The sequence below is a fragment of the Biomphalaria glabrata genome, chromosome 7, assembly GCF_947242115.1.
Source record: "Biomphalaria glabrata chromosome 7, xgBioGlab47.1, whole genome shotgun sequence".
Taxonomy (NCBI): domain Eukaryota; kingdom Metazoa; phylum Mollusca; class Gastropoda; family Planorbidae; genus Biomphalaria; species Biomphalaria glabrata.
In genome coordinates, this window is record NC_074717.1 from 28,062,785 (window position 1) to 28,081,373 (window position 18,589).

Consider the following 18,589-nt stretch of genomic DNA (forward strand, 5'->3'; position numbering starts at 1 on the left):
TAGAAGTAGACAGCAAGACACATTCTGATGGGCTTTTAAGATGCAGAAGACTCTGTGATCTCCAAGTGGAAGTCATGCCACACAAGAGTCTGAACACCAGCAGAGGTGTAATCAGCTCTAGGGACCTACTGGAATGTTCCGAGAAGGAAATAGTGGAGGGCATTGAAGGAGTCACCCATGCCCGGCGCATTACCAGGCGCAGGGAGGGTGAGGAGGTCAAAACCGCCACTATTATCCTCACATTCGGAACTAGGACACCGCCAGAGTATGTGAAGGCAGGATACCTACGAGTTCCAGTGAGGCCCTACATACCTAACCCCATGAGGTGCTTCAAGTGCCAGGGTTATGGACACGGCGCGGCAGTCTGCAAGAGGAACACTGTGTGTGCCAGATGTGCTGGAGAGGGTCATGAGGACAAGGGCTGCACAGCCCAGTTCAAATGCCCAAACTGTCAAGCTGGCCACTCAGCCTACTCCAAGGACTGCCCTGTGTGGAAACAGGAGGTTGCCGTGCAGGAGTACAAGGCAAGAAACGGATGTACCTTTAGCCAGGCGAAATCGGCTGTACTGGCCCTACCCAAGGGCCAATTCGGCCTGACAAAGACCTACGCCCAGGCTGTTGCTAAGAAAGGAAGATCCATAGCCACACAGACGGACACATTGACCCCACCACCCCCTCCTCCTCCCCCAACTCAGAAGAAAACACCGCCAAAGAACACACCTCTGAAGAAACAAGAAAGCCCTGTTGTCATGCTAAAGAACAGGTTCTCTGTGCTCGCTGATGAGAGCATGGAGACTGAGCAGCATGTCAAAACCAATACTCCGGGAGAACCCGGAGACATCATGTCTGACACAGGTTCTCCTCAGAGAACCCAGCCAGACACCCCAACCTCTACCGAGTTAGAGGTTGACCAACTCCCTAAGGGGAGAAATCAAAGCGGAGAGGATGCCCGAGGTGAGAGAGGAGGAAATAACCTCCGCTCTAACCAGAGGGATCTCCCCTCTCCAGAGAGAAAGACTTCCCCCCAAAGGGGGTTGTCCTCCTCTCCATCCAAACCCAAGAATAAAAATACCAAGGTCACTGGAATAAAGGGAAACCCCTCCGGGGGCCTCCCAAGGCCAAATAGCTCCAAGTAGGTCATCTAGAATAAGCCATGGATTCCAGAATAGTACAGTGGAATTGTAGAGGCCTCAAGGCCAATTACGAGGAAATGCAGCTACTGATGGACTCTGAGACTCCTGTAGCTGTCTGCTTACAGGAAACATTTCTGAAAGATTGCATCAGCTTCCGAAGCTACCGTGCTTACACCAAGAATGTTGAGGATGCAGAGAGAGCATCAGGTGGAGTCTGTATCCTTGTGAAGGATAGCATCCCCCATGAGAGGGTAGAACTACAGACCACACTACAGGCCGTAGCAGCTAGGATAACCCTTCACAAGGTTATCACTTGCTGCAGCCTGTATCTACCACCAGGCACTCCATTAAACCGAACAGACATGGAGGACCTATTGAAACAACTCCCCCGGCCTTATTTAATCCTTGGGGATTTCAATGCCCATAACACCATGTGGGGATCCAACAATACCGACACAAGAGGTCGTATGCTGGAGGATATCTTCCTCCAACATGATTTATGCATACTTAATGATGCATCACTGACCTACTTGCACCCAGGAACTGGATCATTCACATGCATTGACCTCACCGTATGCGTCCCCGGACTTCTGGACGATTTTAAATGGTCAGTTAGCAATGATCTACGGGGAAGTGATCACTTCCCAATCATCATTACTAACAATCTCCCTTCATTGGGACGACCTCAGCGGTGGAAACTGAATAAGGCCGATTGGGAACAATTCCAAAAAAGATGCTCTGAGGATATCACAGAAAATATCCTCCATGAACAGAACCCAGCTGATACCTTTGCTAGCAAGCTACTAAGTATAGCCAGGAAAGTTGTACCCCTAACCTCTGCAAATCCAAAACGGCCTAGCAAACCATGGTTTGATACAGCTTGCAAAAGTGCTATTGGTGATAGGAAAAAACGACTGGCTGCATTTATAAAGAATCCTTCCCAGGAAAACCTAAAGCTATTCAGGATAGCTAGAGCAAAGGCTAGACAAACCATACGGTCAGCCAAAAGGAATTCCTGGAGAAGTTTTGTCGGCAGTCTGGATGCCAAAACTTCTACTAGAGCGGTTTGGAAGGCAGTAAGGCGAATCAAAGGGAAAGAATCAAATGCAATAGGGCATTTGAAAAACCAAGGACGAACTGTCACGTCCCCCAGAGAAATAGCTGACTGCCTTGCATCCTCAATAGCAGAAAAATCATCCACTGCACACTACACGCCAGAGTTCCAAAAAGTCAAAACCAGGGAGGAAAGACACCCCATTGATTTCAGGTCAGAGAACAATGAAGACTACAACAAACCGTTCTCGCTTGAGGAACTGAGGGAATCGCTGGAGAAGTCACATGACACAGCGCCTGGAGAAGACGAAATCCATTACCAGTTCCTCAAGCACATTCCCGAACCCTCATTGGCAGTCCTACTAGGGGTCTATAACTGTGTGTGGCAAACAGGCGCTTTCCCAAACAGCTGGAGGAAAGCCACAGTTATACCGATACCTAAACCGGGAAGAGACGGCTCTGACCCAGCTAACTATCGACCAATAGCACTAACAAGCTGCATCTGCAAAACCATGGAAAGAATGATTAACAGTAGGCTGGTCTGGTACCTGGAAAGGAATAAAGTGATCTCAAACTACCAGTGCGGATTCCGGCAGGGGCGGACAACAACTGACCACCTGGTAAGGCTGGAAGCTTATATTAGAAATGCATTACTCAGAAGAGAACATCTAGTAGCTGTATTCTTCGATATAGAAAAGGCCTATGACACAACCTGGAAACATGGCATTCTACGTTACCTGGCGCTTATGGGGCTTAAGGGACACCTCCCCCATTTTGTGGACGAATTCCTGAAAGATCGAAAATTTCAGGTCCGAGTGGGCAACTCCGCTTCTGACACTCATGACCAGGAAATGGGTGTACCCCAGGGCAGCATTCTGTCAGTCACCTTGTTCAACATTAAAATAAATAGCATCATAAATGCGCTGTCCCCTGGCATAGAGTGCTCTTTGTATGTCGATGACTTTGTCATTCTTACTTATGGGAAAAACATGAACACCTTAGAAAGGAAATTACAGTTATGTTTAAACAAAATTCAGGGTTGGGCAAACTATAATGGTTTCAAATTCTCAGACTCCAAAACAGTTAGTATGCATTTTTGTAATCTAAGGGGACTCCACCCAGACCCTGAACTATTTATACACAAAAAGAAGATCCCTGTCGTGAAAACTACAAAATTTTTAGGCCTCACCTTAGATTCCAAATTTAATTTTCTCCCCCACATTAAGGAACTTAGGAAGAAATGCCAAAAGTCATTAAACATACTAAGAGTACTCAGCCATACGGACTGGGGAGCTGACAGAGATACCTTGCTGCTGCTCTATCGGAGTCTAATTCGATCCAAGCTAGACTACGGATCCATAATATATGGAGCAGCAAGGAAGTCGTACCTAAAAATACTGGAACCAATACAAAATGCTGCCCTGCGTCTCTGTCTCGGCGCGTTTCGTACATCACCTATACCAAGTCTCCATGTGGAGGCTGGAGAACTCCCCATGGATATAAGAATGAAAAAGCTTGCAATGCAGTATATAGTCAAGCTAAAATCCAACCCCACGAACCCTGCTTTTGACTCCATATTTAACCCCACAGAGGTAGAATTATACAATCGAAGGCCTAACGTCATACAGCCGTTGGGCCTTCGAATGAGAGAACCCATCCAAAATTTAACCCCACCCATTGATCAAATCTCTAAAATAGAAACCCCTCAGAATCCTCCTTGGCTAATGAATAAACCCAAATTAAATTTATCCCTCCTTAATTTCAAAAAAGAAAGACCCAAGCATACTACAAGTCCACTTTAGGGAACTGCAGGAGAGCTACGGAGATTGTGGCACCATCTACACAGACGGATCCAAAATGGAGGGAAAGGTCGCGTGTGCCTGCTCCTTTCGGAACAAAACAATCTCCCGTAGACTCCCCGATGGCTGCTCCATCTTTACGGCCGAATTGCACGCAATATTGCTTGCACTTATGGCCGTAAAAGCATCAGAAAGGAGTAAATTTATAATCTGCTCCGACTCCAAATCTGCATTGCAAGCTTTGGGGCGGATGAAGACTGACATCCCATTGGTACATAAGAGCCTGAAGCTGTTGGACCTAATAACAGCCGACCGTAGGGATGTCACCTTCATCTGGGTCCCCTCCCATGTTGGCATTGAGGGAAACGAAGCCGCAGACAGAGAAGCAAAGAGAGCCCTAAATCATGCGGTGTCAGGAACCCAAATTCCCTACTCGGACCTGAGACAAAGTATTGCCTCTGCCACCTATCGAGAGTGGCAGAACCGATGGGAGGCTGAGACTCACAGTAAACTCAGGCAGATTGTGGCGGATGTCAGGTGGCGGCCCACATCTAAGGGTCTGACAAGGCGTGGTAGCACAACCATGTCCAGACTTAGGATTGGCCACACCTACATCACGCACTCTTTTGTACTGAAGAGAGAGGAGCCCCCACTTTGCGAGTACTGTGACTCTCGCCTCACCGTGGAACATATCCTCGTTGACTGCCCCAGATACCAGGATGTCAGGGCGAAATATTTTAGAGCCACTAATCTAAAAACACTATTTAATAATGTCGACCCTGGGAAGGTACTGGGCTTTATTCGGGAAGTGGGGCTATCTACGAAGATCTGATCTCTGAATTTGTGAACATGCACTATTTACATTAGATTTTTACCAAATATTTAAATTTTTACTACCTTTACTATTTTAACTGTGAATAGACCTTGATTTTAATTATATGACTGTATAGAATCTAGCCCTTGTTGTTTAGAGAGAGAGTAGTCCTTAAGGGACTGCAGGCACGACATGGCCTAAATTGTGCCGATGTGCCTCAAATCAAAAATCAAAAAAATCAAATCATTTCTACGTAGGTAAAATCTTATTACATACGTATCTTATTACATAGGTATTTTGTTACATACTTATCTTATTACATAGGTATTTTGTTACATACGTATCTTATTACATAGGTATTTTGTTACATACGTATCTTATTACATAGGTATTTTGTTACATGCGTATCTTATTACATGTGTATTTTGTTACATACTTATCTAAGATCTTGTTCACAATATTCATTCTTGTGTTTCAGTGGAGTGTGTGAACAAAAATGTCAGCTGTTCAAAGTGGGCTGTTAGGGGAGAGTGTAAGGCCAATCCTGACTATATGGTCAACAACTGTAGGAAAGCTTGTGGAATATGTCCTGGCGGTATGTACTTTGAGAAATTTACTTGCTTTGTACAAGCAAGACAAAATTAGGCTTACGACTGTATGTTAAATAAATTGATGTTATAATGGTATTAATAACTCTTAGGAGCAGCTAAAGATCCCTGTTTTAAAAAGTAGTACAGCAGAACACTAAGTGGTCAAGCACAGTGATAGGAATGTGCCTGATTGCAAGAAGGAATAACTCATCCATCTTTAGTGCGTCAACTTTAATACAAAAAAATAAAAATAAAAAAAAAGACAAGGATTAAATTAAAACTACAATAAAAAGAAGAAAAGAAAATAAAGAAGCCAAGGGTTTGTTTTTATAGGACTTAGTTCTAAAGTTGTTGTTTTCCAATGTTAGAGTTGTTTTTTTTTTATCTTTAAATTACACCATTATTTTACCATTTAGTTTTTAACACTGCTTCAGATATCTTTGCATTCTTATTGCCCAATTCTCCACACAGGCTTAGCCTTGTAATTTTATATTTAATTTTATATTTAATATATAAACAAAATTAATTAAATTACGACCAATTGATAAATTAATGAGTTTATTTTTTTATTGATTCATGTGTTGTCATCGAGTATGGTATGCAAAATTTAATGACGAATGGATGAATAGAAGTGGTCGAAAAATTGATTACAAAAATCTAAACAGCACTCAAGACCAATTCTGAGCACGTGAAATGTATGCGCATTCAAGCAGAGTGAATTCCCTTTAGATCTTTTTGATTTGTGCTATAAAACGTTCAAAGTGTTCAGTTGATCGATATCCTGATTTTGTGTTTCAGTGGCGTGTGTCAATAAAAATGACAGCTGTTCCAAGTGGGCAGTTAAAGGAGAGTGTAAGGCCAATCCTGACTATATGGTCATTAACTGTAGGAAGGCTTGTGGGATATGTTCTGATGGTAGGTACTTTTTTAGACTTTTACCAAATTAAAAAAAAAATAAAACTGAAAATAGAGCTGCAAATTGAAAGTATACCCCCCCCCTTTTTTTTTTCAGACCACGAGGTCTATAGCGCAGTTGATGAAAAGGTCATCTTTTTTTTTTCGGCCCACGGTTACCGACGGTATCATGTGGCCAGCACTAATCGTTAATACATTAAGCACATACAATTACAACAACGTAAAGTTTCAAATTGTTTAATTACTTTATATAATCTCATAGTCTTCGTAACTCATGTTCTGGTCAGAGCTTCTCATTGGTACGTGTCCTGGTCAGAGCTTGTCATTGGTACGTGTCCTGGTCAAAGCTTGTCATTGGTACGTGTCCTGGTCAGAGCTTGTCATTGGTACGTGTCCTGGTCAAAGCTTGTCATTGGTACATGTCCTGGTCAGAGCTTGTCATTGGTACGTGCACTGGTCAGAGCTTATCATTGGTACGTGCCCTGGTCAAAGTTTTTCATTGGTAATTTTCTAAACCATTTCTCTTCCTACCTCTTTGTATTCTAGTGTTGCTACTTCCTGCTATAGGTTGCTCAAACCATTTCTACTGTATTTGAGGGAGAGTCTAATTAGAGTACCGATATGATTTTTGAATAACAACCACGTGAAAATCTCTGATATTTAAACATCATCAAAATTCACTTTATAGTCTATAACATCCAAATACTTGATTCATAATCTGCTGGTGTATATTTTGATGTTAATATTAACCCAATGACGCTTTCATTTGAGACCAGGAATATTTTACTGTCTTAATCCAATGAGGCTTTCATTTGAGACCAGGAATATTTTACTGTCTTAATCCAATGAGGCTTTCATTTGAGACCAGGAATATTTTACTGTCTTAATCCAATGAGGCTTTCATTTGAGACCAGGAATATTTTACTGTCTTAATCCAATGAGGCTTTCATTTGAGACCAGGAATATTCTTGCTGTTCATCCCTCGATTGTATTTCAGTAGAGTGTGTCAACAAAAATGAGAACTGTTCGAGGTGGGCCCTGAAAGGAGAATGTACGACCAACCCTAACTTTATGCTTGATAACTGTAGGAAGGCTTGCGGGTTATGTGCTGAAGGTAAGTACTTAGTGTGTTTGTTTAGGTCAGTGAAGAAATGACAGGGGCCTCGGAAATTACATTAAGCATATAACTCACTATCCGTCATGGCTCTTGTCACAGGCTTTTAAAGATGTAGGACTTAAAGGGTTAACATAGTTAGTGCATCGTACGATTGACGTAGCTTTAATTAACCCACTGGTGCCTATTGCATTTGAGTTGCATCCTATGATTTTTGTATAATAAATGTTTATATAATGGTAAAATTAAAAGTAATAGTTGTTATAGTAAAAGATAACAGAAGAGAGGCCTCGAAGCATTCATTAAATTGGGCCCCGCAATTTGCAAGGCCGGCCCTGTTAACACCAGTTCAATATATACATTCTTAGCTGAATTGATTAGAACAAGTGAACGTTATGCAAGCCTTGTTTCTTTTAAATAAAATAAGCTTCAAGCCTAAGTGGTAGATCTTAAAGGGTTAAACTTAGTAGTAGATCTTAGAGGAGCTTAAACTTAGTGGTAGATCTTAGAGGAGCTTAAACTTAGTGATAGATCTTGCGAGAGGTTAAACTTAGTGGTAGATCTTACAAGAGGATAAACTTAGTGGTAGATTTTGCAAGAGGTTAAACTTAGTAGTAGATCTTAGAGGAGCTTAAACTTAAAGGTAGATCTTGCAAGAGGTTAAACTTAGTGGTAGATCTTAAAGAAGCTTAAACTTAGTAGTAGATCTAGCAAGAGGTTAAACTTAGTAGTAGATCTGCAAGAGGTTAACTTAGTAGTAGATCTTGCAAGAGGTTAAACTTAGTAGTAGATCTTGCAATAGGTTAAATTTAGTAGTAGATCTTGCAAGAGGTTAAACTTAGTAGTAGATCTTGCAAGAGGCTAAACTTAGTAGTAGATCTTGCAAGAGTTAAACTTAGTGGTAGATCTTGCAAGAGGTTAAACTTAGTGGTAGATCTTGCAAGAGGTTAAACTTAGTAGTAGATTTTGCAAGAGGTTAAACTTAGTAGTAGATCTTGCAAGAGGCTAAACTTAGTAGTAGATCTTGCAAGAGTTAAACTTAGTGGTAGATCTTGCAAGAGGTTAAACTTAGTGGTAGATCTAGCAAGAGGTTAAACTTAGTAGTAGATCTGCAAGAGGTTAACTTAGTAGTAGATCTTGCAAGAGGTTAAACTTAGTAGTAGATCTTGCAATAGGTTAAATTTAGTAGTAGATCTTGCAAGAGGTTAAACTTAGTAGTAGATCTTGCAAGAGGCTAAACTTAGTAGTAGATCTTGCAAGAGTTAAACTTAGTAGTAGATCTTGCAAGAGGCTAAACTTAGTAGTAGATCTTGCAAGAGTTAAACTTAGTGGTAGATCTTGCAAGAGGTTAAACTTAGTGGTAGATCTTGCAAGAGGTTAAACTTAGTAGTTGATCTTGCAAGAGGTTAAACTTAGTAGTAGATTTTGCAAGAGGTTAAACTAAGTGGTAGATCTTGCAAGAGGTTAAACTTAGTAGTTGATCTTGCAAGAGGTTAAACTTAGTAGTAGATTTTGCAAGAGGTTAAACTAAGTGGTAGATCTAGTTTGAAATAAATAAAACAAACAACTTTATTCGTGTTTTTTTTTTTAGTTGCAGGTCTCTCGTTTACAGCTGACGATTACGTCATCAACGAATGTCTGCCACTTCATCTCAAGTGTACTTTAACGGTAAATAAATTTGGATGTCCTTTGAATTACGTCACGTCTCTGGTTTGTCTTCAGTTCAACTATCATCCACATGACAAAGCTTAGTCAATTCTGTCTGTCTGGTAAAAAGTTTGTACACACCGAATCTAGGATCAAGCTGAATTGTTACACAATTATTTCTTTTACCTGACAACACAAGAATAAAAAAAAAACAATTATTTACGTAACTATTTGTAAGTAATTTTTGTGTTTGGTATCTCAAACAAGGGAAAGAAATTGTACTTGACTGAAGCTGAATAGGTCGCCGCTCTAAATTGAAACAAACAATATATAACTACACAATCTTATCTCGCAGAGTGGTTAGCACGTCGGCCCGAGGAGTTGTGAGCCACCAGTTCGAATTCAGGTTGTTACAGCTTTTTAAAAAAAATGCTTTTCAAAACCTATCATTGTAAAATCTATCCAGATCTTCCTTTCTTTTTCTCTCCCCCCCCCCCATCTGATTTTCCAAACTGGTCCAGAGAAATGATAGGATCATAGTGTATTATAACCTCTAAAAGCATAAAATAGCGCTAAACAAAAACAATAGGTAAAAATATTATTTATCGCACAGACTTTTTTTTTATCTAGATGTATTACAAATTTAATTACATGACGGATTGTTACGGTCGTAGCGCAGCATGGTGTGAACGTCAAATGGTGTGAATGTCGAAGGGTGTGAATGTCAAATGGTGTGAACGTTAAATGGTGTGAACGTCAAATGGTGTGAATGTCAAATAGTGTGAATGACAAATGGTATGAACGTTAAATGGTGTGAACGTCAAATGGTGTGAATGTCAAATAGTGTGAATGTCAAATGATGTAAATGTCAAATGGTATGAATGTCTAATAGTGTGAATGTCAAATAGTGCGAATGTGGGTATTGAATGGAAGGGAGGTGAAAATGGACATGAACAGAATTTCTAATATTATAACAACATTCTTTATAAAAATTATTAAAGTGTTTATAAAATAGAACCTGAGAGTGTCTGTTTATTTTGAAGAGTCTTAACACTGATCCCAACTAATTAATACAATTACACTCTGTATAAGCTTTGTTTTTTTTAAAGTATTTTTTATGTTTTTTTTGTTAACATTATGTATGAAGACCAGCTGATGACCATTCTACACCCGCCAAAACTAACACTCCATTTCGTACTCGTTATTCTGAAGACCGGAGACACCAATAAAAAATGTCAGATTCCTACCTTCTGACAACTTTCTCTCTACTTCCTACCTTCTGACAACTTTCTCTCTACTTCCTACCTTGTGACAACTTTCTCTCTACTTCCTACCTTCTGACAACTTTCTCTCTACTTCCTACCTTGTGACAACTTTCTCTCTACTTCCTACCTTGTGACAACTTTCTCTCTACTTCCTACCTTCTGACAACTTTCTCTCTACTTCCTACCTTGTGACAACTTTCTCTCTACTTCCTACCTTGTGACAACTTTCTCTCTACTTCCTACCTTGTGACAACTTTCTCTCTACTTCCTACCTTCTGACAACTTTCTCTCTACTTCCTACCTTGTGACAACTTTCTCTCTACTTCCTACCTTGTGACAACTTTCTCTCTACTTCCTACCTTCTGACAACTTTCTCTCTACTTCCTACCTTCTGACAACTTTCTCTCTACTTCCTACCTTCTGACAACTTTCTCTCTACTTCCTATCTTCTGACAACTTTCTCTCTACTTCCTACCTTGTGACAACTTTCTCTCTACTTCCTATCTTCTGACAACTTTCTCTCTACTTCCTACCTTCTGACAACTTTCTCTCTACTTCCTACCTTCTGACAACTTTCTCTCTACTTCCTACCTTCTGACAACTTTCTCTCTACTTCCTACCTTGTGACAACTTTCTCTCTACTTCCTACCTTGTGACAACTTTCTCTCTACTTCCTATCTTCTGACAACTTTCTCTCTAATTCCTACCTTGTGACAACTTTCTCTCTACTTCCTACCTTGTGACAACTTTCTCTCTACTTCCTACCTTCTGACAACTTTCTCTCTACTTCCTATCTTCTGACAACTTTCTCTCTACTTCCTACCTTGTGACAACTTTCTCTCTACTTCCTACCTTCTGACAACTTTCTCTCTACTTCCTACCTTCTGACAACTTTCTCTCTACTTCCTACCTTGTGACAACTTTCTCTCTACTTCCTACCTTGTGACAACTTTCTCTCTACTTCCTACCTTCTGACAACTTTCTCTCTACTTCCTACCTTCTGACAACTTTCTCTCTACTTCCTACCTTCTGACAACTTTCTCTCTACTTCCTACCTTCTGACAACTTTCTCTCTACTTCCTACCTTCTGACAACTTTCTCTCTACTTCCTACCTTCTGACAACTTTCTCTCTACTTCCTACCTTCTGACAACTTTCTCTCTACTTCCTATCTTCTGACAACTTTCTCTCTACTTCCTACCTTGTGACAACTTTCTCTCTACTTCCTACCTTGTGACAACTTTCTCTCTACTTCCTCAAAGATGAAATGTACACAATGTAACAACGAACCTATGTTTACATGGCCGATATTTGAACAATGCTTTTACACTCCACGATGATGTCTGCATGTTTAATAAGCGATTAGATAGTCATAATCTATTTTGTCTGAAATGTATTATATACGTTTTCCAGGCTGAAGGTGAAAAATTGAGTTCCTCACTGCAGTTCATGTACATCAAACATGGTAATACTTTGTTGTTATTGCCCTCAGTTGTATGTATGTATGCTGGATATATGTTCTTAACTTTATTGTTAAACTCTTCTCTCTTACGTCACATGTTTTTTGTTTCCCAGATCAAGCAGGAGTTATCGCCACTGTAGCCGATGGTGCAACGATAACCATAAACCCAAATGTCGGTTTAGGTCAAGCAAAAGGCGAGATCTCCGAAAAGTTGGGTTCCTTTATAGAGCTGGCATGGAAAAACCCAACAAGGCAGCAGGCTGGAAGCTACTTGTGCTTGGCCCAGTTCAAGAAAGCAGACGGCAAGGAAGTTGTCTTGACCTCCAATCTGAGTGTTGAATTTGAACAATGCTGTGACGATGTGGGTGGGAACTAAAAGAGACTCGTTTGACCACAGTGTCAGTGTCATGACCTTTGCCCTATATCTACTGGTGTTGGAATAAAATAAATAAATAAAGTTATGGATTCAACAATTTTACGATGATACCCTTTTTTTTTTCTAAAATGTTCTTTTTATTTTAAATTCAGAACCTCAACTTTAGTCTTGGTACTGGAACATTCCCTATGTATTTATTAGACTTGGTACTGGAACATTCCCTATGTATTTATTAGACTTGGTACTGGAACATTCCCTATGTATTTATTAGTCTTGTTAATGAAACATTCCTTAAGTATTTATTAGTCTTGTTAATGAAACATTCCCTAAGTATTTATTAGTCTTGTTAATGAAACATTCCCTAAGTATTTATTAGTCTTGTTAATGAAACATTCCCTAAGTATTTATTAGCCTTGTTAATGAAACATTCCCTAAGTATATATTAGTCTTGTTAATGAAACATTCCCTAAGTATTTATTAGTCTTGTTAATGAAACATTCCCTAAGTATTTATTAGTCTTGTTAATGAAACATTCCCTATGTATTTATTAGTCTTGTTAATGAAACACTCTCTATATACCCATTAGTCTTGGTACTGAAACATTCCCTAAGTATTTATTAGTCTTGTTAATGAAACATTCCCTATGTATTTATTAGTGTTGGTACTGAAACATTCCATATGTATTTGTTAGTCTTGGTACTAAAACATTCCCTATGTATTTATTTCATTATATTTACCAGTTTGATCTTCACTAGGTCATGTGGCTATTTGAGAATGTTTACGCCCACCCTATGCTCGTAGTTAGTGTCATCCTCGACTGCATTTTCAGTCCTGTAAACTGGTTCAGTAGGTCAGAATAGATCAAAAGTAATGACACTTACCAGCGAAGCTTCAAGTTGAGACCTTGACCAATTGTTATGTAATACACTGGCGGCAGACAAAAAAGTCAATGAAGAATCCTTGGTGTTTCTCGAGACGACTTTAGTTTAAAGATTAGAAAAGAAAGCGTCAGATCTTAGAGTTTCTCGAGACGACTTTAGTTTAAAGATTATAAAAGAAAGCGTGAGATGTTAGAGTTTCTTCTTATATGACATACGGTGTTAGTCGAGCTAGGTTACTATATTACCAGTTAACGTTTGTAACACTTCTACTGTTTATATGATTTAAATTTAAATGATTTATAATATTATTGTAACATCATTACGCCCTGCAGATTGAGTTTATTTCTGTAGATTGACTTTGAAAGGAATAAACTTCCATAAACTTGGTATTGTGGTGTTTCAGTGAATTTTTAAAAAATCTGCGAATCTACAGATGTGTGTTTTGTATTTCATTTTTCCCCAATGTTTTCTGTATAACTTACGTGATTTTCAACATATTCATTTCCAACATATACATTTTCAACATATACATTTTGTTCTTTTCCATCAAGAAATCGACTCAAAATGCTTGTGTTCTAAGGAAACTTTGTGACCTCCCTTGTAGTTTTAACTTTTGGTTATTCAGATGGCTAGAAATAGAAACTAAAATCCTGAGTGTAAAAATCCGTTTCCATCCTTCAGAAGTTCTCTTTCCATGAGTGGCTCATCCTTCCCTTGTAGAATATTATTATGTCCCTTTAGAAAGCCAAACACCATCTCGCAATGATGGAGAGTATCACAACATTCTACATCTAACAGTTCACAATAGTCTCTGATATCTCTTTTGTTTAATGCTTTTGATAGAGTTTACAACTAACATAATGTAGCTTACCATTGTGTGTCTGCGTATTTGTGCTTCTGTACATCTCCTCCAATTAGTCTGAATTTTTTGCGTGCGAATATTTAGAGTAGTGTTCCCGCCCCTCTTCAGTATTTGGCATTCGTTTATTCTTTGAATTTCAAAATGTAATCAAGTTAATTTACAAACAAAATCAAACTGAAACAATGATAGAAAAATCGATACACATTTATACAAGCAATACAAATAATCACACAAAAAAATCAACTTTTCAAGGGTATGGACTACATCAGTGTCTCCCTAACTAGTTCCCGCTGTTTCAAACGTTCCACAAATTAGTTGAGTAATTAACTAGTAACTAGTAACCCTACTTGTCACGTGGTGGTTGAATTATTAAGCGCTAGGATTCCAAAATTCTTGGGTTCGAATCTCGATATTAATCGGAATGTCAGGACGTCTATCCAAATCTAATTGTAAAAGGTTAAATGGTGTAATGTGGAAGAATGCGAATGTCATGGAATGCTGGGTTCTTGCTTCCTGGAGTACTCTTGACACGTGACGAACACATATACTACAAGTCCGTTTCAGCAAACAAATATAAAGTTTATTTTACAACATAATAATACTGCATGTAACAACATGCATGCAGATGGTATGATGTGTTGTTATGCCGGGGATTTTACTTGAATTCAATAGTTAACAAAAATGACGATCTAGAATCACAATTGACGATTCTTTGATAAAACAAAACTCTGGAACTTTATTTAAATACAACGTAAGTACAGTTTATGTACAAATTACAAATCAATGAGCATGAAACATATTACAAAGGCTTTTCAAACAGAGCTCTTAGAAACGTGACTGTCTACTAACTAATTATTTTATCGACTGCCGTTACTTTCTTCTCCCCGCCAATTCTCTGGCGCTAACTCTTTTAAAAAATGTCTTTGTTTAATTTCAAATCAACCAATAGATTTCAAACATACTAATCACGTCCCTTGGGTAAATCCTGATGTGCTGTCAAGTGTCTAAATTTGAGGGGTAAATCCCGAGGCTCATGTCGAGGGCTTATATTTCTTTCAAATGTGAAATGTACACACAATTCTATAATGTAATCTGTGACATATTACCCCCCCCCCTCCATTTAGCATTTGTATGGTAATAAAAATGCTCATATACACAAAATACCATACATGAAATTATAGAAAAATGGTTGAGGTAACATATGACAAAATAAAGTCAACTTGGAGATAACAACAATAATAAAAAAAATGTAAATGCAGTGAATAAAATTATTGATGACTTTGAACACCTGTTTCACTATTCAAGTGGTTATGAAAATGAGACAATGCTTGTCATGAACAATATCAAAAGTTGTACAAAGCATAATACTTGGATAAATTAAATCTTGAATTGAATAGGTTACTTCTCTTCATGGTGCCTTATGATGAAATTAAAATATGACAATACAAAACTGATATACTACACCTGTGGAAGAAAAATATATATACAATTATGTTAAGAATTAAATACATCTGGAAAGTGTGTCAGCGAAGACATTCTCACGTCCAGGAATTGTCTTGACCTCAAATTGGTAGTCTGAGAGTTGTAGACTCCAACGAGTTAAACGACTGTTCGCTAACTTCTTTGAGTTCAGAAATGCTAGTGGTGTATGATCAGTTAGGAGAGTGAAATGAGCACCTAGTAGATATCTGGAGAACTTGGCTATGGCCCATACAATGGCTAGACATTCCCTTTCGATGGTTGAGTATCTGGTTTCAGCTGGTGACAACTTCCTGCTGATGAAAAATACTGGGTGCAAAGTCTCTTGGCTTTTCTGTGAAGTGTCTTGGTAATTCTGCATTAGGCATGCACCTATAGCTGAAGATGAAGCATCTGTGGCGAGGTAAAATTGCTTCTCTGGATTCGGGAGTTTGAGAATAGTGTCTCTTGAGAATTCAGCTTTAATGTTCTCAATAGTGGTATGTAACTTTGTAGACCATGGAATCTTCGTTGGTTGTCCTTTCTTAGTGAGTTCAATCAATGGAGCTATGAGTGCTGTGTAACCTGGTATGAAGTGTCTGTAGAAATAACACAGACCCAAAATACTTCTCACTTGCTTTTTACTGGTGGGGACTTTGATGTCTAGTATGCGTTGAATAATGTTCTCTTGAGGTCTCAGCGAATTGTAGCTGACTTTATAACCCAGGAAGGACATTTCTGACATGGCTAGTTCTACCTTACTAGGCTTTATGGTAAAACCATGTTGTTTCAGTATGCTGAAAACTTCTTGTAGTCCTTTGATATGTTCGTTCCATGTCTTATGGAATATGCAAATGTCATCTATATATGACACTGTGTCAGAGCGATTGCCTAGTATGCTGTGAATGGCTCTATTAAAGGTGCTGCTGGCGTTGACTAGACCAAATGGCATGAAGTTGAAATGGAATAGTCCATAAGCTGTGGTGAATGCCGTAAACTGTTTGCATTCTTGTCTGACTGGTATTTGGTAATAACCTCTGGATAGGTCTATTTTGGTGAATAACTTTGCCTCTGAAAATTTGGTCATAAGATCTTCAGGATTTGGCATAGGATATGAGTCGAGTTGGGTTATTTTATTTAACTGTCTGAAGTCGACACACATTCTTGGAGTTGTCGTTTGCTTCCGTTTGACAAGAACTATTGGTGCAGCATATGGAGAGTTGGAATGTTCAATGATTCCTTGCTCTAATAGTTGGTTAATTTCTTGTTTAAGAAAGTCTCTGTAGTGTACTGGTAATGGATAAGGTCTTGCTTTTGTAGGCTTGGAATCAGTAAGTATTATATTGTGTTCCGCAATTGACGTTTTGCCTGAAACATCTGTAAATATGTCTGAATTTTCTTTGAGAATGGTAGTCAGTTCTTTCTGCTTTTGCGGTGTCATTGAATTGAGTTTGATGTCTAGCCAAAATTCAGTTTGTTTGGTAGTTGTTTGTGGCATATTGATGTCGTCAAATTCAGACGTGTCATTTTCATCTTCTTCTGGTATGACTGCAAGACATGATATGGCTCTTTCATTTTGTTCTGGGCTTGTGGTACCTTCTGTTATTGTGTTATATTTTTGTAACATGTTGACGTGATATATTTTCTTTTTGTTGCGTATGTCTATCTCATAGTCAACATCTGTTATCTTTCTGAGTATGGAGAATGGACCTTGCCATTTGATGAATAGTCTGTTGTTTTTGTCTGGTAGTAACAGACATACTTGATCTCCTGGTTCAAATTGTTTCAGTGTTCTGTTTCTATTGACTCTCATTCTGGTATTGGAGTTTGCAATGGCTGTGGCTTCATTTGCTTTTTCACATGCAGATATGACTATGTTTCTGGTATCTTTGAAGTAATCATATGCGAAATATGACTTGTCTTGATGGACTTCAGTTTGACCAGTTAGAGTTCTTGTATCATTGTTAGAGACTCTGGGCATGTCGTCTTGTTCTTCAAAGTTCAACAATGGACATTCGGGAATTGGAGGTGGACTTATGACCGGTAGGGATGGGCTTGATGTAACTGGGGGTGTCCATGTTGAATGTTCTTGATTGTTGCTGGCTACTGGACTAGTAACTGGTTCTGTTGCATTCTGCATAACTTGAGTAACTGATGTAGCCATGTGATTATTTTGGCTAACTTGTTCAGGTGCCAAATGTTCTTGTTGTCTGGACATGGATCTTGTCATTACTGTCAAACATTTTTGACCTTGCTCTATGGCATTTGTCCATTCAGTAAGTTCTTGAGGAGTGCATTCTTTAACTCCCTGTATGTTTCCAATGATTAGGTCCACTGGTAGATTGGGTGTTACTAATGCTTTTGTTTGACCACTGAAGAATGGTGTAGTAACATAAATGATGGCTTCAGGTAACTTGCTGACAGTTCCGTTGAATGCAGTGGCTTGGACGTGGTTGCCTGTGAAACGGTTTGCGTGTACGAAGCGTTCATGTACTAATGTGGACGTGCTTCCGGTGTCACGAAGAACTTCCACCTTCTTGTCTCCTACAAAGCCTGGATAAAATTTGAGACCATTGGACTTTGCAATGACTGTCATAGTTGAGTGCTCATTGTAATAGCTTCTGTCATATGAGCTTCTGTTTGGCATATATTGTGGTCTGGAGTCCTGTGAATGACTTCTGTAGCGAGGTTTGTTGTTATCTGGTTTATTGTTTCCAGGTGCTTTGTTGAGATTGTATTGCTCTCTATTGCTGTATCTTTGAGTTGGTGATGTGGGTCTATCAAAATTTTGATTTTTGGAGACTGCCTGTTTTTTCCAACATTCATGAGTTTGGTGACCCTTTTTATGGCAAAATGAACATTCTGTGGTTCTGCTGCGGCATTGAGACGTGAAATGCCCTAGTTTATGACATTTGTTGCATTTGACTTTGTCATCTGACTTATATCTTGCATTTTTGTCTTGAGCAAAGCAGACAAAATTTTCTTCAACAGATGGTTTGACTGACTTGTTTGGATAGGCTGCTTTATATTGTCTGATGATCTTGGTTAATGTCTGGATATCAGTAGGATTTCTCTCTATAATGTAGGATTGAATATCTTCTGAGTGAGCATGGGTGATGTTGTCGATAATAATATGTTGACGAAGAGCTTGGTAACTTTCTTTTATTTTTGCCATGGATACCCATCTATCAAACCACATTGACATATTAGCTACAAAAATT

At 39.0% G+C, this 18,589-nt stretch overlaps 1 protein-coding gene across 5 annotated transcripts in view; it reads left to right on the forward strand.

Moving 5' to 3' along the window:
- The window catches only part of LOC106069915 (putative tyrosinase-like protein tyr-3), a 46,026-nt gene extending 33,762 nt beyond the window's left edge, over positions 1-12,264 (forward strand). For 4 of the 5 annotated variants that reach the window (XM_056035884.1, XM_056035880.1, XM_056035883.1 and 1 more), the window contains 6 exons: positions 5,278-5,394; positions 6,188-6,304; positions 7,302-7,418; positions 9,010-9,086; positions 11,743-11,794; positions 11,905-12,264. In XM_056035884.1, coding sequence (XP_055891859.1) covers positions 5,278-5,394; positions 6,188-6,304; positions 7,302-7,418; positions 9,010-9,086; positions 11,743-11,794; positions 11,905-12,167 — 743 coding nt within the window. In that variant the 3' untranslated portion in view covers positions 12,168-12,264. The remainder of the gene's footprint in view (positions 1-5,277; positions 5,395-6,187; positions 6,305-7,301; positions 7,419-9,009; positions 9,087-11,742; positions 11,795-11,904) is intronic. The other variant, XM_056035881.1, reaches the window with a different exon arrangement.
- The last annotated feature ends 6,325 nt before the right edge of the window (positions 12,265-18,589 follow it).